Genomic DNA, 24,458 nt, shown 5'->3' with positions numbered 1-24,458 from the left:
CTTCCAGCAGTCGTTTATAACATACAAATAAACGGATTACAAGGTGTAGCTACAACTTTTTTTAAAGATATGATCTTGTCCCTAGTTAGCTCAGTCATTAGTGGTATAGCAGTGGGAATCACAGGGTAACTCACGATGCTATAATGATACTAGCCCCACGATGCTCACAAAATATTACAATTCTGCCATAATCAATATATTGCAAGACAATCATTCTAAGTATATCGTGATATCTGTAGCTAAAGATGCTAAAAAAGGCAAAAAGCAGAACTTGTCCATTACATGAAGCATTATTTCTATGTAAAATGGCAATTAACTGGCTAAAAAAACAAAACAAAAAAAACTGCATACAATATGATAACCATGGCTACAACTAACTTACTTTAATCACTGCAAATTAAATGAACATTAAAAAACGTTGGTAAGTCTTAACCAAAGATCAACAAAGAACTGTAACAGGACAACACAAGGGTCTCTCTCATGGTTCTCACATTTTACTATGATGCACACATATCTGCCTCTACATAGTCCCTCCTTTTTATGATAAAATTTTATCATAAAATGTTCGCAGAGATAATGTATGATAAATATGCCTATATATGTGTGAATATGGGTAAGATATTTGGTAGTGTGAGTACAACCAATGTTCCTCACCAACATGGATATATGGTCTTGTGTGAACCTCTCAAACATGAACATGATAACACATAAAAACACATATAAGATATGGTGATACATGGACTTGACACATGAAACACTGAAACATATTCTTAGCATCTGTCATTCATGATGAAGGCGAAAAACCTGGCCGGCTGTTAAGTCAAGAAAAATTCGTCCATCACCCCCTCCCATTGGGCGGCCTATTCCAAATTAATGGATTTCCAACAGATGGTTAAAATATGCTATTGATGAATTAGTGACATAACTTCTGATAAAATGTAACCTGCTCATTTTGGTTATGGTAGAACCACAAAAATCATTTTGTTATACTGCCAAACTAAAACACACGTTGAATATAAAAAATGCAAACTCAAAATACAAATATGAGTATGGATGGAATGCAAAAACACAAAATCAAACACAGAATTGATTACATGACATGGTGACAATGATACTGTATTCCCTTTGCTGTGTATTGGGCCCACTTGTACCAATCATTATGACTGGCAGGTTTGTGAGGATTGTTTGAGGATTTGGCACATCGCCAGGCTAGTCCTGTATAACTTTGTTTATCGTTTTCAAATTGTGAACCAGTTGATACTTACTCCTGCTTTCAACAACCCATGAATCGTTTTGCTGATTCCCCTCGACTGCTTCGGGTTTCAGTGAATATTGTGGTCGGTTTGGTAGTTGTACATTTGGTTTCAAATCAATTCTTACTGGATTGGCTGTTGTTACCAATCCATCTGTTTCATGTTTTGACGGTCAGGTGGTCAGGGATTTGGTGCAGAATGTCTTTTATCAATCCGTCATCATGGTCATTACCTGTGACACAGCGGTCATATTGGAGGTCCATTCAATTTTGATCATGGTTTTATCTTCTGATGTGAATATAGACAGATTATCAGTTTTTACCCAATTAGTCTGTGCTGCAATTTTCATCATGAGGTAATATGAGGCGTGGATTCTGGTACATTGTACCATTCAGTGATGAATGGGTTCGGTTCCACGCTCATGGCTGACCCTTTTGGTCCAATTACTATGTGATTTGAACTGAAACGTCAATTTTCATGTTCTTTGTCTTCTCATCCCATTTTTCCTCAAAGATTTTGCTGTATGATGTGTCATAAAACATTGTGCAGTGGTAGCCAGAGAAGGGTTTAGTCGCTTTTGGAATTTGGGCTCGGATGTATTTTTTCCATTCATTGAATGTTTTTTGTACTTGCTCAGTAAGATCTCCCAGCCAGTAGAGTTTTGCACTGTTTTTGTCTGTTTGCACATGCATTTGGAAATCCAATCCTGAAGTATCAACGTACACTCCTTGTGGAGTGCACCAAATTTTGACTTTTAGTTTGCATAGTGCATCTCTTCCCAGTAGGTTAACTGGAGTTTGACTGGACATTAGAATTGGAATTTTTATTTCTCCTCTCTCTGTGACTATAGGCGTATTGGAGCTGTTGTTGCAGTTAGCTGCTTTAATCTGTGTCTTGACAAATTTGCCTGACCTGGGGAGGTGGGTGGCATATTCAGTACTCACGCATGTACGTGGCTCCAGTATCTATTAACATTAGAGTTTGCCTGTCCTCTATTTGAACCTGCAGCATTGGTTCTTTATCAGCCGCCATGGTGACTATTGGCAACTGACCCTCCCCTTTAAGATTTTCCCATGCTTCGGGCCTGCCCAAGGATTGGCTGGACCCCCCCTCTTGCTGAGGGGCTCTGTATCTCCCTCTCCCGTCTACCCGTCCAGGGCCTGCCTGTGGGCAGTTTACTGCTCTATGTCCAGGCTCTCCACACTGCCAGCATACTCAGCAAATTGTCTTGCGTTGTTATATTGTTGTCGATATGGCTGTGGGTAGACATTGACATGGTGGGTGCATTTATTGCCATAGGGTTTGCGTTCTCAGTTGTGATAGGCGCTTGAATTTTTGGCTTGTTCCTGGTCTGCAATTCATTAAGCTGGAGCTGTGCCAGTTTCCTCTGGATGTCTCTATCCTGCTCTCTCATACTCTGCTCATCCTTCCTGTCTCTCTCTACTGTGTGGGTTACATTATCACAAAATTGTCTGTGTGGCATTGTTGTTTGTACCACCACATCCCTCAGTCTGCTCTGGACTGGTGAGGGGAATGCATCAGTGACTGAGTCTCTGAACAGAGTCATTAGCACTTTGCTCTGCCCGATATCTTCCTCAGTCTCTTGTCTCCATCTTTTTAGATGGTTGTTTATGTATGTTGCAGGATTGTCAGTCTCTGTGAAAGGTTTAGGGTCAATTCGCGTTGGGTATTCCCCTCTCAGCGCCTTCCACAGGATAACTCGATAAGCAGCAAACTCAGTTCCATCAGACATACATACTTATCATCCACCCACACTCATTGTGCTTTAGCATGTTTTCCATTGCCGAGGTTCCAAGGGTCTGGGCCCACACTGCCTTCAAATCCCCCCAGTGCCAACAATTTGCCAACGGTGGCTTCCTCAAAGGCTCTGAGCCCCATCCTAAATGTCAGGGAGTCTGGAGACCAGGCCCGTCAGATCAAGGGTCTGCCATGGAATATAATGTCCATGGGTCCCTTTTATTAAGATTTATTATCCAATACCTATTGGCGTTGGATATATTGTTTCAGATTGTCTCTGGATAGCTTTGTGTTTATTAGTTTTGTTCAGTTGAAAATGTTTTTTAAATGTTATGTTGCTCCTAAATGTCGCCCTTTAAAGTTTTAGAATTTTTTTTAAAGAAATATTTTTATTATGATTTTTCATAAACATACAAAAACAAACAATACAAACAGTGGCCACCAAAGTTACACATCATACAGAAATCTTCAACATAAAATATACAAAGCCCACTACCTACTTGAAAAAGTAATTGCATACAGTTGTTTAGGTATACAGTACAGGTATACCTACAGTATATAAACATATGCACAGAAGCGCTCAGTCCATTACAATTGATGCAACAACCGACAGTCTTGAAAGAAACCAGTAAAAAAAGATGCATACTTTCAAAAAATTAAGTATTTAAAATTTTCAACAACTTTTATAAAACAAAATATCTGAGTAATAAATTAATGACAATTGAACACCAAGCAAGTAGAAATTTAAATTTTAGGAAAAATGTAGGATTTAAAGAAAAAAATGAAAGCTTCACTCTTTTCTTGTGTCTGTGCTTGTATGGGCTTGGAGGGGACTATGGCTGATCTCTATCAGCTCTATACGGAAAACAAAAACTTCCTTGGACTTCCCAAAAGCACCCGAACATTACTCACGACATGAAACTTTGGTCATCTTGACCGTTTTAACTGCTTTTCCCAAAAGTCTACACTTACAACTGTGTGGTCCTTTTTGACTGTTTTAACTGCCTTTCCCAAAAGTCTACAACTGCACGGTCCTCTTGACCGTGAAAAAGAAAGAAAAACCTCCTGTTTCCCAGCTGCTGTATGTAACCCAATCATAACCAATTTTCACTTTACTCTCTCAGGTAAGCTTATACAGCAGCTGTTCTGTGCACAGAAACTGGTGTTTTCCACTTCTGTTCTGTTCCCGCCAAATTCTTTTTCCGTCTGAGAGAGAATTGTACATGCATTGACTCTCAGAGCACCCAGCTGCGCACAGTGAGCTTTCCGATTTTAATTTGGCCAATTCAGAATTAGTGTAAGGAATTTTTTGAAACAAAAGTTACCTTACCTTGTTTGGATGCCCTTCACCTGTGCAGAGAGGATGCTCCTCAGAACCACCACCGACTGTTGTTTCCCTTCAAAGACTGTTGTCGTGACACCAATATGTAAGATAATTACTTGATTACTTAACTTCAGTAACCCTAAAGATAAAAGACTGAGAACAGAAGTCGTCAACAGCCAACTGGGATTCTTTATTGATGATGCAGCAAACACAGCATAAACCAATGAACTGCTGACAACAGTAGAACAGCGAAAACAGCGAAAAACAGCCACGACCTATGCCCTTCCAAACACTTTTATACTACTGTTTTGCTTGTGGGCGTCATTCGTTAATGTGTGTGTGCCAGGTCAACCTGACCGAGCTGTTCAGCCAAGATTTGATTTCCTTGAAGCCTAAACAACTTTTCTCATAAGTGCTGGCTTCCTGATCTCCTTTTGGCAAATGGATATGGTAAAAACAACTCCTTCAAAGGTTTGTTGTGACATCCCCAACTGGTTCAGCTGTTGACCTTTCATCTCTCTCATGGTTCTCACATTTTACTATGATGCACACATATCCGCCTCTACAGCGACAGTCCTGTTGTTGGTATTATTACTCCAATAATATCATCCTGAGCCTGGAGAGGATGTCACTTATACTGTACCTTTGCTCTCCAATTAGGCTTTAGGTTGGTTTGTTTTTTTTGCTTAATTTCTAACTGATTTTTCCTTCACGTTCATTCTGTTGTGTCAGTAACAAACAGATTTTAATCAGTCATATTCAGCTGTAGATCCATAATCAGTATTGGAGTAGCAGTTATCAGGAGTTTTTCTTTTCAAACTGTTACTTATTTGACAGTTGAGATGATGTGTCTGGTGAGTAACTGCTGTCTCTTCAAACTGAAGCGAGGACGTCCCAATTGTGTTATGAAACTCCTCCATCCTCATCGTTTCTGTCTATGGCCAGTAAAACAATTCAATAGTATGAACATCTTTTTAAGATTGTTCTTTTCTTTATGAGTTGATATAATTTTCTAACATAAGACTCAGAGATTGCTGTTGTGGACAAATGATGAGAGTTCTAGACCACGGAGGCCCATTTCAATCATAAAGACTTAAAGACAATGAGAATAAATGAAGCACAGACAATTTACTTATTCATTTTAATTTAATTGTATTATTTTATTTTCATTATTATTATTATTATTATTATTATTATTATTATTATTATTATTATTATTATTATTATTAACATTATTGGTGGGCGTGGTAGTAGTAGTAGTATGTATTCATTGATGTCTTTTTACCGGACGGTTGTTCCCAGAGAGCAAGCCATGATAATTGAGAACAACTCATCTCCATCTGTGACAATAATCATCCAATCAGGAGCCACATTAGGATAATGTATGTAGGAGATGAGTTGCATGGCAACGGTGGCGAGGAAAAACTCCCTTTGACATGGAGAAACCTCGGGAGGAACCAGGCTCTCTGGGAGAAGCCCCTCCTCCTGAGGGCTGGAAGACCTACTGCTGCTTCAGGCCACCATATCAGCTGCCAGTCTGACCTGAACCTCCATCTTCTCTTTACCACCTGCAGGATGACACCAGGGAGAGAGACAAACTACTAACCTGTATTATTTCCCGTGGCTGCCCACCTGCCTCATCTTCAGCGCCACACTGCTCTACATCTGAGAACAGAGAAAAACACATGCAGTCAGTACAGAGTTATGGCTGTGTGTGGGCTCACTGTCTGGAGACAAATCAAACATGAGTGTATCTTTGACTTGAGGGGACAGTTTTGTCCTCCCGTCTTACCCGTCTTTGGTAGAAAAGGACATAGGCATTTTTCTCACGCAGCTCACAGACAGATGCCCCCTGTATCTCTATAACCTCTGAGTCATTATAAGTGAGCCAGCGGTCACCAGGGTCATCCAGCTCCACATCTGGATGAAGTCCATCACTTAAATAGTGTCCTAACAGGAGAGGAGTCACTGTTAGCTCAGTTGTCTTAACATGCAGTGATGCTTTAAGAAAAATGCTCAAACAGGTAAAACACTTCCACTTTACAGCTGCTCCATTCCAACAAGGAGAGTAAATGTGAACATATTTCTGCCTCTGATGGACAGTCATGCATCTATAATGTGTGTGAGCACCTGATAGAGGACTACAGAGGGTGACAGCGTGTCTACAGTGTCTAATCATCTTACCTTGTGGCCTCCAGCCTAAATAGCTGATGACACTCATCAGACTGTACCAACCGTTACCCTGAGGAGAAACACAGTCAGCAACAAACATGCATAAAACAGCAGTGCACTAAGAGCACATGTTTACTTTGGATATCAACCGAAGAGTTGTTTCTTACCTGTCTGGAGGTCACCAGCAGCTCTCTATACAGCTGAACTGGGTAGTACAGCTTCTCTATCAGCACTAACTGAGCGACGCGGAAACGCTTCAGATGCAACATCAACACTCTGTAGACAGGAAGTGAGCCCAAGAAGAAGAAAATACATGAGAACAAGGAGATAAAGGAACAAGTAAAGTATGTGTGTGTGGAGGTCAGCAGTTCCTTTAAAGGTCAGTGGACCACAGCTGGATATGAAATCACTCACCTGGGCAGCGTCTCAAAGGTGTACTGCTGGCCAGATGTGTTAGCACCGCAGTCACACCTGATGTACACCTCTGTCTCCTAAACAACAAACAACACGCCATCAGAGATATACTGCAGAATAAAACAACAATGATGATGTCACTGAAGGAGGACAGGTGCATCTTACCATCTGGTAGTCCTTGAGCATGTCCTGCACTGAAGCGCCATACACCAGCTTCAGAGACAGGCAGATGAAGTCCTCCTCTCTGGTGGACCGGACTCCACATCTGCACATTAAAAGAGACAGTGAAGTCAAGTTACAGTTTAATCAAATTATAGTCACAGAGGTCATCTTGAGCTGTTCTGTTGTAAGGATTTAGTAGCACAGTAATAATCTCCAAGATTGCCATTGAAATAAAAAATCTCATATTAAGATTTAAGACTGTACTCATGTTTCATTGAAGACTTGTGATGTGACATATATACATAAAAAAGACTATGAAGAGATTAAAAGTGTGCTGAGCTGTGTGATTGTGCATCATAAGTTTCTCTGTGTGTGTTTTTTACCTCTTGCAGGTCCTGCTGTTCTCCATCTTGAACATGAAGTTGCCTTCAACAGGGCACGTGTAGATTTTACCCATGAGAACAGCCTCTTCCTGCAGCTGAAGGCTCACACTCCTGAGCTGATCCAGGAAGATTATGAGGAACTCATGAGCATCCTGAACACGCAGAGAAACAAACAGGGTTTGATGCATGGAAGAGGAACTATCAGGAGGAGCTGAACTATAAAAAACTATCAAAGCAGCTGACTCACTTTTTCGTTGTAATCCGTAAACTCTGGATTCTGTTGAGAGACGATGCCCTTGAACAGAAAGAGGGCCTCCAGTTTGAAGCGGAGGTCGGTGGAGCTGTGATTCACAGCGATGGTCATGAATCTTCTGCAGAGCGTGAAGGAAAAATGTGAGAGCTGTTATTTCCCTTCAGTGTGTGTGTGTGTGTATGTGTGTGTGTGTGTGTGTGTTGGGAGGGGGGTGTTGCTGCTGTACCTGATCAGTTCAGCTTGAGGTGCTGAATACCATACATCCATCTGATACATGATGTCCCAGATGAAGTCCTCCAGTGTTATTAAGCTCTGCAAGCAGGCGTTCAAATAGCAGATCTGGAATGGATTTGGTAACCTGACACACACACACACACACACACACACACCACATGTCAGTACACACATAACTTCACTAACTGTAGCTGCTTTTCTTTCAATAGATAGATTTCAGTGTGATTTGATGGATTGATTTTCTCTTACAGATCCATTTGTTACTTCAGAGATGCGACAGAGCAATAACAAAGCTTCTGCTAAATATTTGTGTTCCTCTACAGATTTACTCACCCAAACCAGACCTCTGGGGCTTCGAGGCTCTCGGAGGTGTTGGAGGAAGAGTCCTTGTCCTCTGTCTTCTTCAAATCTTCCTTGTCTTCCTCACTGTGAGCATTGACTGTTACCACCTCAACAAGCTCATCAGCAGTGTGGCTGTGAGCTTCCTGAAGGGTTTCCTTCTCTGTGTCGTCTGGAGCTGGAGCGACTCGTGATTTTCTCTGTTGGAGGAAACAAAAACTCTCGTGGTTCAGTAAGACAAAGAAACAATTTTGAATCATTTACTAGTCCAGACTGGTGACTGTATGATTGATGTGAGGCAGTGAAACTTACACGGCAGCAGGAGAACAATCTGCCCCTCCAGCCAGTATTCTTCTCTTCTTGCTGTTTGGCTGGAGCGTGTGAGGAGGTGACTCTGCTGACAAACACAACTGGTTAATCTACTGCTGGTTTAGTTTGACTCTTTGATGCACAATGCTGCTGGGAGGAGGAATAGATAATAGATTGTTCTCACCTCTGCTTGAGGCAAGAGAGCTGCTGTGAAGTGACAACAAAAACTATCTTAAGTATATATTTCTGTCAAAATACCAAATACAGATCTTACAAAGTGCCAAAAACAGGTGAATGTGAAGCAGTTCCTGTCAAACATACCACAAGTGGACTGAACAGTCTGCGCAACCAATGAGTCTCTGAAGGCTTCTCTGCAGAGGACTTGGCAGACGGAGCATCTGTCACAGAGACTCTGCTGATAAACACAAATACAGTGTTACTTATTAGTACCAACTTCAGCACAGATTGCGTCTCATTGTACAAGTGTTTCTATTTTTCTGCTAAATAATTTCAATATTGTTTCCACGAGGAATTTTACTTACTTTGCTCCAGAGGTGGTGCTCTTATCTTCCACAACTGAAACTTCAGGAACTATTTTATTTTTCTGTTTGAGATAAAGAAAAAATTCATTGTAAACTGAAAGAAAATAATGTGTCTTCATAGCAGATATAAGCTATGTTCACAAACAATGTGATCTCTAAAAGTCTTGTTGAAGGAACTTCTACCTTCACATAAACACTGTAAAAACGACACAAACTGTGTCAGATGTGTAAAACAAACCTTTCTGAGAAAGCGAGGCATTTTGAATATGCTTCCAGATCTTTCCACAGATAAAACTTGATGAATTATGAACCAACTGTTAACAAACTGGTCTGTAGTGATCAATGGGTCATCTAAATTAGAATACACACAAAATGTGTCCTTCCAAAATGTCTGTGACATCACAACATGGCATCATTCCACATCATTCCAGAGAGTGGTGCTTTATGACCCGTACACTACTGTCCATCCAATACTGTGTTCCACAATACAGACAGTGTATATTATTGAAAAAATGTCTAGTCATTACTACTAACAGCAGATACAATATTGCTGAAGGCAGCCTGATGCACATTTAATGAATTAATATATATTTACACAAACTTCAAATAATGATAATTATAGATCACCAATAATATCTGATCCTGAGCTGATGGCTGAGATCAGTCACACATTTCAGACTCACTGACTCACTGACTCACTCACTGTCACAGATTGACCTTATAATGAACCTCTGTAAACTGTGCACAGAGCTCAGTATATATATTCATATGGTAGGAGTCTTCCTGCACTGTCTGCACACATTGTTGGTACTTTCCCTCCAGTAGCAGATTTTGATATGAGCAGTTATTTTACAGGGGGCGGCATGGAACACACACACAGCAAAGGGAAAAAAGATTTCTATCGCCTATTTGCACATCATGTCTTCTTTTTATAATATCACTGAGAATGAAACAAGTAAGAAGCCTGTTTTGAGACAGACAGACAGACAGACAGACATACATACATACATACATACATACATACCTTCCTGTTGTGGCTTTGAAGGGTTGACACTACTGAGAACTGCTTCCTGTCTCTCATTCTGCTTTGGCAGCCTTTGGCAGTAAGTTTACAGAGACTAAAGACAACTGAAGATGAGTGGGATAATGTGGGTTTTTGCTGTGATTATCCTCTCGGTGTGTGAAACATGGAGTCTGGACACAGGTTTGAACATTGACTTTTTTTCTTGCATGTGGTTTCATGAAAAAAAAGTTTTAGCCTTAAGCAGATACAGCTCCAGTATAAAAAATATAGCTTTAAGACAAAAAGCAACTCATAACTGCAAATTCAGCATGAACATTAGTTAGTTAAAGTTAATTTGTGGTACTTTATAGTGTATTTAAATATGTTGAGTGAGTGTATTATTGTTAACATACAAAGTAACATGAAATAGATTTGTATCACTGTGTAATCTGGTGATGATAATGATTGTGATATGATAAGTTTATGTGTTTAGCTGCTCTGAGATTTCCGTTTAATTGTCTTGGTGTGACTCAGTGAAGGCAGTGATCACAAAGAGTTCACGCAGAGGTGGAGTAATGCAGAAGCTGACAGGGGAGAAAAATGTTCAATAACACTTAGGTAACAAAAGGTTGTTGAAAATCTTGATTCCACATCAGGGAAACAATGTGTTGCAGATGCACATTTTCCATTGTGGGGTCTTGAAAAGGCAGATATGAAACTGAAACAGCATATTATATTTTATGAAATTACTCATTAACTTAAGGCCTATCAAAAACGTATTAACTGCCATATCTCTTTAATGTAATATTCCATGGTAATCAAATTCAGCAAAGTGGTACAGATGAGGATGCTGAATAAGTCTGTAATATTTTCAGCAATTTTTTTTCAGAAGATGCATTTTATAGTTTACTTATATTCTTTTATTTATTTGTTTATATTTGACCTGTGTTTTTTTTTAATTGTCATCATCAATCAAATAGTCCATAATTTAATCTCATTTTGGTCAACCTGTGTCTTTTTTAATGTGCTATATAAATAAACTGACTTGTTTTCTCAGAACGCACTTCTTTGAAGTCCAGCATTTCTGCATCTGCTTCTAAAGCTTATGGTAAAATCATTTTACTCCTTTTCTCCTCATTTAATTTGTAGTATGAGTAAAATGTTGGAAGTTGAACAATACAATATGCATTTTAACCACCCTTTTCCTTTCCATTAACTCTTATTTCAAACATTAAGATCTGTTTTCAGTTTAAATCAAGTAAAATAATGTAGAAACAGCTGAAGATTGTCTGATTGTCTGATGAGGAAATATTCATTATCAGAGTTCATCAAATATAAAGTGGTAATCTTTGTTTAATATGCGTTTTGTTTTATGGCAGAATAAATCTAAAACATTAGATCAGCACAATCATTGAACCATTATGCATAAAAATAATGCAGTATCCTTTCCTTTTTTTTCAGTTGACAGAAATGCTACTTTTAATCTGGGGAGTGATGTTAACCTGACATGCAGCAATAATGTACCCTGGAGTGAAGTTCTATATGTAGTCTGGGAAATTCACTTGAAATACAAAGATTGCAGAATCGCCCAGGTCAATGATGGTACGAGTGAAAACTCCTGCTTCGATGGCAAGTCTCTCCAAAACACATCCAGAGCTCAGTCGTACCTACATATCCCAAATTTCTCAAATGATGATGTGGGGGTCTACAAGTGTGAGATGGCTTACACAGGAGGAGCTGAAGCCTATATTATCAATGTGGCTATCACAGGTACGTCTTCATTTTCTCCCCTCACCAGAACAGATAACTGTTAACAACCATTTAATCAAGAAATGGAACTTGTTAAAGGGTCATTTCACTTAAATCCCACTCACAAGAATAAATAATAGAAAATTCTGTGTACGTCTACTCATGCAGGTAGTGTTAGTTTTACTTGCATAGATTTTGAAATATTTGCTGCTTCACTTTCTCTTGCAAACATAATGGGGGACAACACTGTTTCTTTTTGGACATTCAAAGCGCTCAGAAGTGACATTTGAAGTTTCATGTCTCCTGTTTTGTCTTGCCTGGCTCAGTTCCTCCCAGTACATCAGCCTGGTTGGAGTGGAAGGACAATAAGATGGTGGCTGTATGCAAAGCTCAAGGAGAACAACCTGCAGCCAACATCAGCTGGAGCCACACAGGAATACCAATATCTTTTACAACCTGGCCTGGCTCAGATGGACTAATCACAGTGGAAAGTCGCATGGAACTCCCTGAGAACATGGATACAAAAAACCTGAACTGCACAATCACACACCCATACTGGGAAAGGATCACTCTGGTAACAAAACCCATAGAAGGTCAGCTCAGAGAAGATGTTTCACCTATGTTTTAACACTGAAGAAATAAGCTGAAGCTTTTGATTTGATTATATTTCTGACAAGAAGTTTTTCATATAGTGGAATTAATAACTTTATAAATGAATGATGTAGTATGTAGTGTTGGTGTCCTGTGGGTTACTGACAAACCTTTACTGTTTTTTGTTGTTGTTGCAGATCTTCATTTTAAACTGATTTGTATTGTTGTGATAATCGTTGTAATTTTGGGTGGATTCTTATTCCTTTCACGAAAGAAACTAACATGTTGAGGTAAGAATGTTCAAATAACTCACTAAATTAATTAATTGTAAGATTTTTCATTTAATTCCAGCTGGTTTGTGTATCTTCTCCTTTTCCAGGTTTTGCAGGCAGACTGACATCTCATCATCCAAATCTCTGTACGTCATCTTTCTGTAACATTCTCAGCATTTTCAAGTTGTGTGTGTTTTACTGCAAATTGTTGAGTTCTGTTTGTGACACCTCTCTGCTTTTTGTCAGACTGGATATGGAAGAAGTGGAGCCGTATGCAAGCTATGTTCTACATGTCAACTTCTCCTATAACTTGTGTATATGCATCGCAGGCACACACACACACACACACACATTTAAATGCATTGTTCTGACATCACTGATGTCAAATATTGGATGGCCAAAACTTTCTTATAGCTCAATGAGGACAAAACAGAGGTTGTTTTAACAGGTCAGAACACTTTGTGATACCAGATTAACTTCAGCAAAAACACTGATCTTAACTTTCAGAAGCACAAATCTGTCCTCCTCTTGTTCAACTTCCAAAGGACACAAGGACAACTCAAATTTCCGACTCAATCATTTTTATTTTTATTTCGGCTTTGTCAGTTGATTGGTCTGTTCAGTAAATTAGGTTGTAAACCTTTAAAGACAGAGACATTTTAATTAAACATTAATTTAAACATTTAAAACATTTAAAATGAATTAACCACTTAAGCCTTTTAAATGGAATAAAAAAAAATCTAATTTCATGGATTTTCCAAATTTTTAGTAAAGTCTTCTTAACATAACAGAATTTTAACATTTTTAACTATAATAATAATGATAATAATAATAATAATAATAATAATAATAATAATAATAACAATAATAATAATAATACATTTTATTTAATGCGCCTTTCAGGGCACTCAAGGTCACCTTACAATACACAAACAATGATTAAAAGAGCAAAAAGGACACAACAATATAAATGCAATAAAATCAGAAATCTGTAGTGGTGGATGACAAATTATAGTGAGTAGGAAAGTTTGAAAAGGTGGGTTTTTAGACAGGATTTGAAAATGGATGAGTGAGTTAATGTTCCTGATGTCGGGGGGGAGGGAGTTCCAGAGGCAGGGGGCAGAGTGGCTGAAGGCTCTGGACCTTATGGTGGACTGACGAGCAGAGGGCACAGTGAGGCTGATGGAGGAAGCTGATCTGAGTGTCTGGGAGGGAGTGTTGATGTGGAGGAGCTGCTGGTGCGCTCTGGAAAGTGTAGTTCTTTGAGACCCATTCCTGAGATTCAGCTCAACAATATCTTATCCCCAAGATTTCATTTTATCATCCTAGAAATAGAACTGAAATTAGATGTCAGTGTCTTCTTTTAAAAGTGGACTAAAAACATATTTTTTCACAAGCTTTTAGTTAGGTTTAAGGTGTGTGGTCAACAGGTAAAACCTTCATTTTAGAACCAGTATTATTATTGTTATTCCTTTTAATAAAAAAATATTACTAATAGTAAAATTGTACCTTCAATACTCTCTTTACGTTAATACCCTCTTACCTTCTAGTTTCATGTGTTGCCTTATTTGTTATTGTTTTATGTTTTGTATACTTTATATATGTCACACATTGAGTGTATGCCTGTTATATGAAATGTGCTTTTAAATAAACTTGACTTGATGTGTATTAGAAAGACATTTTACCTCAACTGTTTAAAAAAAAATCTGCATAGGTTATACAGAATTACTAAGAATACTAAAAATAACCCTAACCCTGTAGTAAACAAGTACAGGATACACCCATACCCCACAGTGGAGGACAGCTGTGAAAACTGTGAAGGCTTTGTTTTCCACTGTGGTTTTTGAAAAGGTTCTCACTCCTTCATGTCCTGGCATACAAGCAGTAGTTTGTCAGAAGCTTAAATATGTATTTGGTTTATAATTGGTTGGTGTGACATAGTTCTGAGGAGCAAAGGCACTGACCACACATTTGTCTTTTGTGGTATGTCAGATCCCACTGCATTTTTTGTTTTGGAAATGCTGTTGTTTTTTGAAAATCTGTAGAGCTGTGAACCCTTTTGAGTGTCAAAAATGATTAAAAAATACCAAATACCTGGTCCAGCTGCCTCTGACTTACTACTTCCAGTAATTATGCATCAGGGGTCTGGGGATTCAAGGAATCCAAAACGGCAGATTCCATAGAGAACAGAGCTGCTCGCTGTTTTCTAGGTGTTCATAAGTTTGCTCCGATTTTGGCTGTTCAAGGTGACATGGGCTGGCTTCCTGGTTGTATAAGACGTAAATGTGAGATGATTAGATTATGGAATCGTTTACTCAATATGTCAGAAGACAGGGTCAATAAAATATTTATTTGGAGTAAATTAAACGGCTCCCCGTGGGCTAAAGAAATATTAGCTTTATTTGAAGAGGTTGATTTACAGTTTATGTATAGTAATAATTTAACTTGTTCAATAGCCTCATTTAGTGAGAAACTATTTGCTTTATTTAAGATAAAATGGTTAAATGGTATTTCACTAAAGCCCAAATTATGAACATATATTCAAATCAAGCATAATTATGGCCCTGAACCTTATGTTAAAGCAAACTTATCAAGAAATCAAAGGTCCTTAGTAGCACAGCTGAGAACAGGAATCCTCCCTCTGAAGCTAGAAGTTGGTAGATTTAAAAATATGGTAGAAGATGAAAGGTTATGTGAATTATGTGAACTTAATGAAATTGAAAACGAATCACACTTTCTTTTATACTGTCCTTTGTATGATGATTTGAGAACTCCTTTATTTACTGAAATGTTTGTTAAAAACCCTGAAATGTTTTGGGACTATGATGATATCAAAATGGACTGGTTATTTAATTGTAATGTTTTAAGTTGGCTAAAAATGTAACCGAAGCTTGGAAAAAGCATCAGGACAATCTATATGTTTAGTTTCTATAATGCCTGTTCTCCTGTAATCTGGTTTTCTTTTGTTATTATTTGTGCCTTTCTTCTATTGTTCCAGTGTCCACTTGGGCTGGGCACCCCAGGGTGCAAGACACGTAAATAAAAATCAAAATCAAATCAAATCAAAATCAATCCAGACTGTTGCTAATATCATGATGTTACAGGATGCAGGCACAGTAGGGTTAAAAGCTTCAGAATCTCCTGAGGTTGAGTTTCCTCTTCAAAGAGATTCAGTGCAGTGTAGCTCAAACAAACTTTTCCCATTGTTTCTGATTACCGCATAAGTACATAACTATCTGTGTCTTTAGATGAACACTTGCGTCTTTAGATTGAAAATTCTGCTGGGATATTAAGTGTGGCATAGTCACAATCATCATCAGTGGTAGTTCTGGTTCCTCTTCATGCTTTGGCACTGCTGTGGTCAGTGGAGGTATATGTTATGTCCTCGTTATGCTGTCAAGGGAATGCAGAGTTTGTAATTTCTCTGTCCTGAACATATGTTACACTTTATTTATTCTACTCTTTCACACAGTGTTTCTACAACTAGAATGCTTAGTTGTATGGGTAGAGGTTATGACTTTCTGCACATCAATCAATCAATCAATCAATCTTTATTTGTATAGCGCCAAATTACAACAAAGTCATCTCAAGGCACTTTACACATAGAGCAGGTTCTAAACCAAACTCTTCAAGTTTTAACTTTAAAGAGACCCAACATTCCCACATGAGCAACAGTGGCGAGAAAAAACTCCCTTTTAACAGGAAGAAACCTCAGGCAGAACCAGACTCAGAAGTGGGCGGACATCTGCCTCGACCGGTTGGGGTTGAGAGGAGAGAAAGGAAGGATAGAGGAGAGAAGCACAATGAAAATCAACAATGGAGCCAGATGGTCCGGGACTGGACCAACGGCCCCACAGTCACTCTAATGTCCACACAGTATGCAAATGTATCAAGGCAGCATTTCTGATGGGGCTGTCATTAAAGCTCACCAACACACCCATGGTACTAATAATGATGAAGGTTTATGCTGAACAATAATGCACTTAACATTGTTGTGATGTGGGCAGGACTACCTCATTAATTGTGTTTTTATCGTCTGCAGAATCCCCTGAAAGAGAAAATGTAAATACTTACTAAATAAACACTAAATACTGTGGTGTGTAGTTTTTACATACTAAATAGTATTATAAATGTAGTGTTACTTTTCTCTTTCTTCTTTATCACGACAATAAAACATATCGAAAAATCAGATCACAATGAGAACACAGTTATTCAGATCAATATAGCATTGAATTGTTTTCCCAAACAGGAATACTACCACTGTGTGTGGGATAAATGTATATAAGGGATTAAAAATGTTATCATTGTGTCTTTCATATCAGAAAATGGTAAAAAACAAAAAACAAAAAAAACCATAATAGGATTTGCAGCAGATTCTCAGAGGTGTAGGTTTTATCACAGCAGTGTTTCCTTGACAACAGGTTGAAACGCATCCTGCTACAGGAAAAGCTACACCTACAGTCTACATGTGTCTATGACCAACTGTTGTTTGTGACTAACTACACATGACCTGGATTTTAACATGTTATTGATTTTGGTGAACCCACCATGAGTTTAAAATTGGTGATTTTTAGCTAAATGGCTCAACAACAATGGGACTATAGGTTTCTATGAAATCTGATACAGACATTAAAATCCTGCTCAGGGGTCTAATTAGCATTAACTAAGATGATGAAAATATTATTCCCATCAACATGATAGCATTGTCACTGTAAACTCAAATTGGCTCTGTGCCTGCAAGTTCACAGAGTCACTAGTATGCCTGTAGAGTATTATACATCCACAAGTACTTGGTATTTACAGTGGATGCTACTTTCTACTTGTGTTGTGCACTACATTTCAGAGGGAAATATTGTACTTTCTACTCCTCTTGATTTATTTGACACAAATATATTAACACAGTGGATAATGTAACAAGCTTTTAAAATACAACAATGAATTAAAACTTAAAAATGAAAACAGTGCTTTCTAACATGTTTTGGCTTTTGATGTCTTGCTCAATGCTATGGAGAATTTGTCAGTAGATAACTAAAGAAAGTGCTCAGAAGCCCAGGATGTCTTACACTGAAAATGTTTATTGAAGCTTGACCAAGTATTATCAATAAATCTGTCTGATGCATGATACCACCATGATTCTGAAGAAACGGTCCTACATGGATAGTCTTTAAGCCTTCACAGATAGTGCCACAAATACTCTATGCCAATTAATGGTCATACTCAATGCATATACAGTGATGGAATTTATCTGTCGGCTAAGGAACCACAGTTTTGAAGTTTCAGTGCTGGTATTGCACATGGCTTACTGGGGCACCTCAATTAAACAAAGCCATCAGAAAGCTAGTTATATAACAAACACATTTACAGATTACTGAACAAGATGGGTTCCTATCTTAAAAATGTCATAGCATGAATGTATCCCATAATTATGAACTCTTAGTTGTTCTGGTTAAATTAAAAATCCATTTTTGGTGTGGAAACTTTGACAATTAAAAATGTCTCATTAGATCCTTTATTACAGCTTATTGAATTTTACGACAATCAACAGAAGGGTTCTTTGTTCTATCCTAATCTGAAAACACACTTTTAAAATTCATAATGAGCTCAACACATCTTTAATGAACACATATTTAAATATTTACAGCGTGAATACATTGTTATCAGAGTAAATACAACAGAGCCTGGTGATTTCACTATGCAGACAATAGCAGAAATGTGGTCCATGTTGCATCACTCAAATGATCTTCCTTACCCACTCTTTCAAGCATTTTTCTTATCATCTTCTCCCTTATATGATCATACTCACACACACACACACACACACACACACACACACACACGCTCACTTCTCACACACTCATGAAAATCATGAAAGGCGTCCACATCCTGAAAATGTGCAATCAAAAGTTCCTGTGTGGCTTTTCTGTTCCTCTAAACTTAGTTTCAGGTATCATTATTAGCGGATCTTGAGCCATCAGGATTTTTCAGATATTCATGTAGCTGCTGCTTTCTTCTCTTTGTACGTTGCCATCATTTTCTTTATCTCAGCGATGGCCTTCCCTGGGTTGAGTCCCTGTGGAACGAATGTGTTAAAGAGAAAGTGAGAAACTGAAACTGTATTAACTCTATGAGTGTATGTGAGTATGGATGCTTTTTGTAATCACCTTGGGGCAAGTCTTAGTGCAATTCATGATAGTGTGGCAGCGGTAGAGAGAGAAGGGGTCCTGAAGTTTAGACAGACGTTCCTCAGTGAATTCATCACGGGAGTCAATCATCCACCGGTACGCCTGCGGAATAATAACATTGTGTTCAACAGCTGTCAGCTCAACCATGAATAATTTCTTCCACATAAGTGTATCGGGTCTGAGGACAGCTATAAAAATCTATCATAAACTTTAATTCAGAGTAAAATATCTCGATAACTATTAGCAAGTCAAATGTTCCACTCATCTAACACTTCACTTCATCTGCCTTGGCTGAACTTTAAGATGAAAGAGAACCGAGTATGCTGACATTCTTAAATGCTGAACGTTTCCGACATCAGCATGTTAACATCCAATAGTTGAAATGAACATACCATCCCTGACATCAGCACTGAGATCAAGTACAGCTGAGGTTAACAAATTATCCCCAAGTTTGAAATGCCTAACAACGGCCACTGAACAGAGGATCTGGTTAAATATTAACAACATGGCCTTTCCTCTGGCACCACCTTCAGGCTAAACTTCACATTATTTATCCCACTAGTGGTAGGAATATACCAATGCTTTCAATTTCTGTGGTGTAATAATGAGCATTACAGCCTCACAAAGCAGTTATAGACTTTAATTCTTGTTCTAGTCTTCCATATTTAACTTTTTAATTACTATGACGTGTATCTCATAACCTTACATTTTTCAGACAGATGTTCTTAAAGTGTTTTTACCCACCTGCATTAACACAGCAGGTCCTAGATACTTGTCTCCGTTCCACCAGTAGCTGGGACAGCTGGTGCTGCAGCAGGCACAGAGGATACACTCGTACAAGCCGTCCTGTTGGGTTATAGACAGTGTGATATGTTACCAAAAGACAGGTGAGCTGACCAGTTCTGTGGTTATTAGCTAGCATAGTTTGATCAGTCAGATGTATGAGTGATGAAATGATCCATTCTCAGCGCCATACAACTCAGTAATGAACCATATGTTCTGTGTGAAGTGTGTATTGGTCACAGAAGATGGTTTACTTACCAGTTTTTGCCTGTCCTCCACTGACTGGAAATACTGCTCTTTCCCTTCTTGAGCTTCATCCTTCTTTTTCAGGTAAGGTTCGATAGATTTGTACTGTGCATAGAAGTTGCTCATGTCCTGAAAAAGATACAAGAGCAAACCAATTAATTCACCACATATGAGTCTAATATTCAATTATCATCTCTCTTTTAAATGCATTGTTTTACTCTTTATTATCACACTTTAATGTTCATGAACATTTGCTGCAGCACTTTCAAATACAGCCCTGTACATAAACTTTTTCTGCATTCACAGTACTTACAGGCACCAGATCTTTAACCACATACATGTGTGGGAGCGGATAGATTTTGGTTGGTTTGCTTGTATTACTGTCTATTTTATTGAGGCATGCCAGTGTGTTGCCTCCATTGATGTTCATGGCACATGAGCCGCAGATACCTGAAGAAACACACAATCAGTGGAGTTACTGACTGAAAATCTGGCACAAACATTCACTTAATCCTGTTAATATGTTTCATTCGCTTTGATTATTTTCAAATCTGAACAGAAAATGTTTATATCACCAAATATCATTTATATCTCACCCTCTCTGCAGGAGCGTCTGAATGTGAGTGTGGGGTCCATCTCATTCTTGATCTTGATGAGGGCATCCAGAACCATGGGACCACAGCTAATATCAAGACAAACACGTCAATAGATTATGACACTGATTACATTAAAAAAGCAAATAATGCTCAACAGTGTTTGTTATGTCTTACTTATTAAGATCAATGTCATATGTCTGCATGCGTGGTTTGTCTCCAGGGGTGTCAGGGTCCCAGCGGTAGATCTGGAACTTCTTGATCCTGGGTTCAGGAGCCGGAGCAGACGCGGTCTGAGCGTGCCGCACCATCTGTATCACAGACGATCAAAAAGAGAGGCGGCATTTATGAATTAAAGAGTATTATCAAATGAATGTACAGTAGGCAAACTTTATTTTTCAATTATTTTATTATTTTAATTCCTCTAAGTATATTCCTTTAATGTCCACTAAAGCACTTTCTTTCAAGTGAGAGTAAACTATATCAAGCCTTATGTACAAAGGAGCACATCGTAATGTGACCTGGCTTTTAGTTACAATACCAAGGCTAAACTGGGAAGCACTCTGTAATTCTATCCTGCAACTACAGGATACCGCTAACACTGACACATCCGAGGCCTGTACTACGAAGCTGGATTTTCTCTTATCGAGATAACTTCAGGGTTAACTCTGGGTTTTCCGTACTACGAAGCTGGTTCACTTCTTACCGGGGTAAATCACCATGGTAACTTATGCTGAACGGCTAACCTGCTCCGGAGCAGGTTATGTTCTGGATAAGAGATCAACGAATATGAAAGCACCACCTCCTGACCAATCAGCTCTCTTAGAAAATGACCCGCCCATTCTTAGAAGATCCTGTCAACATTGGTGCGCGGATCGCGAGAGGAGCGCTTAGGAGAGAATGAGCTTTTAGTGATAGATGCAATTTTTTAATTGGCCAAAATATATATTTAAAAAATAATCATTGAGGCACATGAGGGATATTATTCTGTAGGTTTGACATCCGGAGATCAAAGTGTCAGGGAGCATAATAACAGTATTTATTTATTGTAATTGTAAAAAATTGACGAAAATATATATTTGTAATATAAGCCTTGAGGCACATGAGGGATATTAGTCTTTTATACAGTTGGTTTGACATCATTCACTCAAATGGTTGAAGGTTAATAGGTTTGTATTTTGAATGTTGAATATTAAACTAACTTAATGTGTCTATGAAAGGAAGGGCACTGAGGAAGCGCTCTGCCCCAAACGTCTGTACCGTAATAAAGTGGCATTGTGTGATCAGAGTGCTGTCCGTTAAAATTGTCCAATAAATTAATATTGTATGATCTCATGAATTTACACATTAACAGAGTCGGCAATTTTCTGCCAGCATTCCTTCCTGGCTTTTGCTGCTGCATCATCAGTGTTGCTTTTGGCCTGGATGATGTGTTTGAATTCTTCATATTTATGAAGAATAATTGTCTGCTCCTCCATGGTAAAGTAGTCTGCTCTGCAGGGTTTCTGCATGTTTGTGATTGGTCAGACGCTGCAAACACCTCCCCTTTATGTGAGCGCGCAGAGATCCAGATTGGAAAACCCTGGGTTGATTTACCGAGTTGATAACCAGCTTCGTAGTACCGCTTATCCTAGACTGCGAATATCTGAATAAATCAACCCAGGTAACGGAGATATATCCTGGGTAGGTTAATCCAGCTTCGTAGTACAGGCCTCAGCTCATACCAACAACAACAATAATAACACTTTATTTGGATTGCACAAATCTAAAGGAATGTAACGTTTTAATCTTAAAGAGCAAAGAAAGAAATAATACCATAAATTCAAAGCAACCAACAAAACATGCAGTTACAAGACAGACTGAAGAAGAATGAATACAAAGGTGTTAACAGTCTTATTAATATATTATTATATACATTATTGTATTATTAACAGTCATATATTATTATAATATTAACACATATAATAAAAACACAGTTACAGTCTTTGAGACTCTATCATATTTTGGCCACTGTATAGGAATATACAGTATTGTTCTATACCCCTTGTATAAGGAGGTGCAGAATCGCCCCCTGGTGTCAGCTTTAGTGAACTGACGTGAATGTGTGTTACATCACTTTGAAGCCTATGGTTACCTAACTGACTCTTGCAGGACAATGAAATACGGACTTAAAAACAACAACTTTAGTATTTCTGTATATTAATAAGAAGTACATAAATGTTTCTTTAAAACAACTTCTAAAAAAACTCTCAGACTTCACATTCAAGTATTTAAGTTACTACAATGAAGAATGAGTTGTACAACAACTTATTCACAATGGTTTAGCTAGCACTTATCATAGCATACTGATAATGAAACATGGACTATTTGCTTAATTTAAATTGCTCCTAGTCTCATTCACACTTCACAGTGAAGCAGCCAGTACTGTAAGACTAATTCAATATCCAGTCATATATTACACAGATAGCTCTGGAGTAGGGTGTGTTAAAGGTCATTTAAAAACACAGGAAGTGTCACACACCTCGTGAGACGATATACTAAAGCTCTGCATAAATTCAACAAATCAACACATACTCATATTTGTAAACCTAGATACTGTATATCTCTCATATAGGCTCCATGAGGCGTGTCTGTTTTAACAGCAATACAGACTGAATAAAACAGTATTTGTTTGTTTGTTCGTTTGTTTTTACTCACCACCATAGCGCCTGAATTCCTCGCAGACAAAACATTCCGACTCAAAGCCATACAAGCCACCGACATCTTTCTGGTTGAGTGTTTTAGGTTTCAGATCTGCTCTTCAGTCGGGAATATCACTTTTGTCTCTATATGTGCACCCACGTGACGTAAAGAGCGTAACTGTGCGTCACGGCTGTTGCTTTCAAATGCTTCCACTCAGCTCTTTCAACCGACTGTCAGAAAAACTAAAGCGGTTCACTCACTGCATTTATTTTATATTTCAGCTGTAGACGAGTGAAAATACAATGAGCATCAATAATTAATATTGCAACAGTCATACTTACATGTAAAGACTTTTAAAAAAAACGTATTTGGGTCGTAAACGTAAACTTCTCCCGTGAATAAAGTATATCTCCGACAGTATGTGAAGGCATCATATATCAGAGCCTCTTTCACAACTCTCATTGCTGAAAACGAGGGTCAGTTACATATAGCCTATCTGTTATTGAAAAAAATACAGTGATAATGCCGGCATGTATGATTGTTTAAACTCCATAATGATTATAATGATTGTAATTTGATCGTATTTGATGATCAGTGAACGTATATGGTTTTGAAACAGGTGTTTTGCAAGCTTTGGCCTAACGTATTCAAGTTTGGAGTACATATCCCACTCTGCATTTTTGTTGTCTGTTTTCTCCTTATTTCAGTACGTTTTCAGTGTTTCATTTCTTTATACTGAAGTAGATGTTGTATGGCACTTAGCACAAAGGACATATTGTTACTCAATATGGGTAATATTGTTACTCAATATGTCCTTGACCCCATAGCGTTTTCTTGTAATAGTCAGTTAATGCATTTTCTGCTTCAACAATGTTTAGCATTCTTAGATTATATACATAATCACTAACTGATAGAACATTCACTGCATGTGTTGTTAACAAAGACCAATAAAACAGTTAGGAGCCACTTTCTGCCTGTTCCTATGCATGACATCACTAGGACAGATGTATACACAGTAAGCTGTTTGAGTGGTAATGCATTTGAAGGTCGAGTTAAACTCAATAAAGTTCAACATTCACTTCTGACTCTCTAGAGAGTCAGTTTCATTTTGAACTGTAAAACTGTCTATTTTGCACAAGCCTAATTATTCTTGTGTGAGGCTATTATCTAATACAGACCACTTCTAATTAATGAAATTATTGAATAATATCACA

General features: G+C 38.2%; 2 protein-coding genes across 2 annotated transcripts; one reads left to right on the top strand and one right to left on the bottom strand.

Moving 5' to 3' along the window:
* Positions 1 to 10,289: 10,289 nt before the first annotated feature.
* On the top strand, positions 10,290 to 12,523 carry LOC128357119 (cell surface glycoprotein CD200 receptor 1-B-like). Its single transcript, XM_053317361.1, has 3 exons — positions 10,290 to 10,347; positions 11,608 to 11,916; positions 12,222 to 12,523. Exons 1-3 carry the CDS (start codon positions 10,290 to 10,292, stop codon positions 12,521 to 12,523), a joined length of 669 nt encoding a protein of 222 aa, XP_053173336.1.
* Positions 12,524 to 18,580: 6,057 nt separating this feature from the next.
* LOC128357216 (succinate dehydrogenase [ubiquinone] iron-sulfur subunit, mitochondrial-like) lies at positions 18,581 to 23,371 on the bottom strand. Its single transcript, XM_053317498.1, has 8 exons — positions 23,260 to 23,371; positions 20,740 to 20,873; positions 20,566 to 20,651; positions 20,283 to 20,419; positions 19,982 to 20,098; positions 19,685 to 19,786; positions 18,920 to 19,042; positions 18,581 to 18,828 (listed from the first exon to the last, which is right to left on the bottom strand). The coding sequence occupies exons 1-8, from the start codon at positions 23,323 to 23,325 to the stop codon at positions 18,748 to 18,750; spliced, it is 846 nt and encodes a 281-aa protein (XP_053173473.1). The 5' UTR covers positions 23,326 to 23,371; the 3' UTR covers positions 18,581 to 18,747.
* Positions 23,372 to 24,458: the final 1,087 nt, after the last annotated feature.

This window comes from Scomber japonicus, chromosome 4, assembly GCF_027409825.1.
Source record: "Scomber japonicus isolate fScoJap1 chromosome 4, fScoJap1.pri, whole genome shotgun sequence".
NCBI classification, from domain to species: domain Eukaryota; kingdom Metazoa; phylum Chordata; class Actinopteri; order Scombriformes; family Scombridae; genus Scomber; species Scomber japonicus.
Note: the sequence above shows the minus strand (reverse complement) of the source record. Positions and strands in the feature narration are given on the sequence as shown.

Excerpts from the sequence above, each read along its gene's own strand:
- LOC128357119 (XM_053317361.1), top strand. The coding sequence starts at position 10,290 with ATGTGGGTTTTTGCTGTGATTATCCTCTCGGTGTGTGAAACATGGAGT. Across the intron at positions 10,348-11,607 it reads AACATGGAGTCTGGACACAG|TTGACAGAAATGCTACTTTT; the intron begins GTTTGAACATTG and ends CTTTTTTTTCAG. Across the intron at positions 11,917-12,221 it reads TATCAATGTGGCTATCACAG|TTCCTCCCAGTACATCAGCC; the intron begins GTACGTCTTCAT and ends TGCCTGGCTCAG.
- LOC128357216 (XM_053317498.1), bottom strand. The coding sequence starts at position 23,325 with ATGTCGGTGGCTTGTATGGCTTTGAGTCGGAATGTTTTGTCTGCGAGG. Across the intron at positions 20,874-23,259 it reads GGAATTCAGGCGCTATGGTG|ATGGTGCGGCACGCTCAGAC; the intron begins GTGAGTAAAAAC and ends TCTGTGATACAG. Across the intron at positions 19,043-19,684 it reads GACCTGCTGTGTTAATGCAG|GCGTACCGGTGGATGATTGA; the intron begins GTGGGTAAAAAC and ends ATTATTCCGCAG.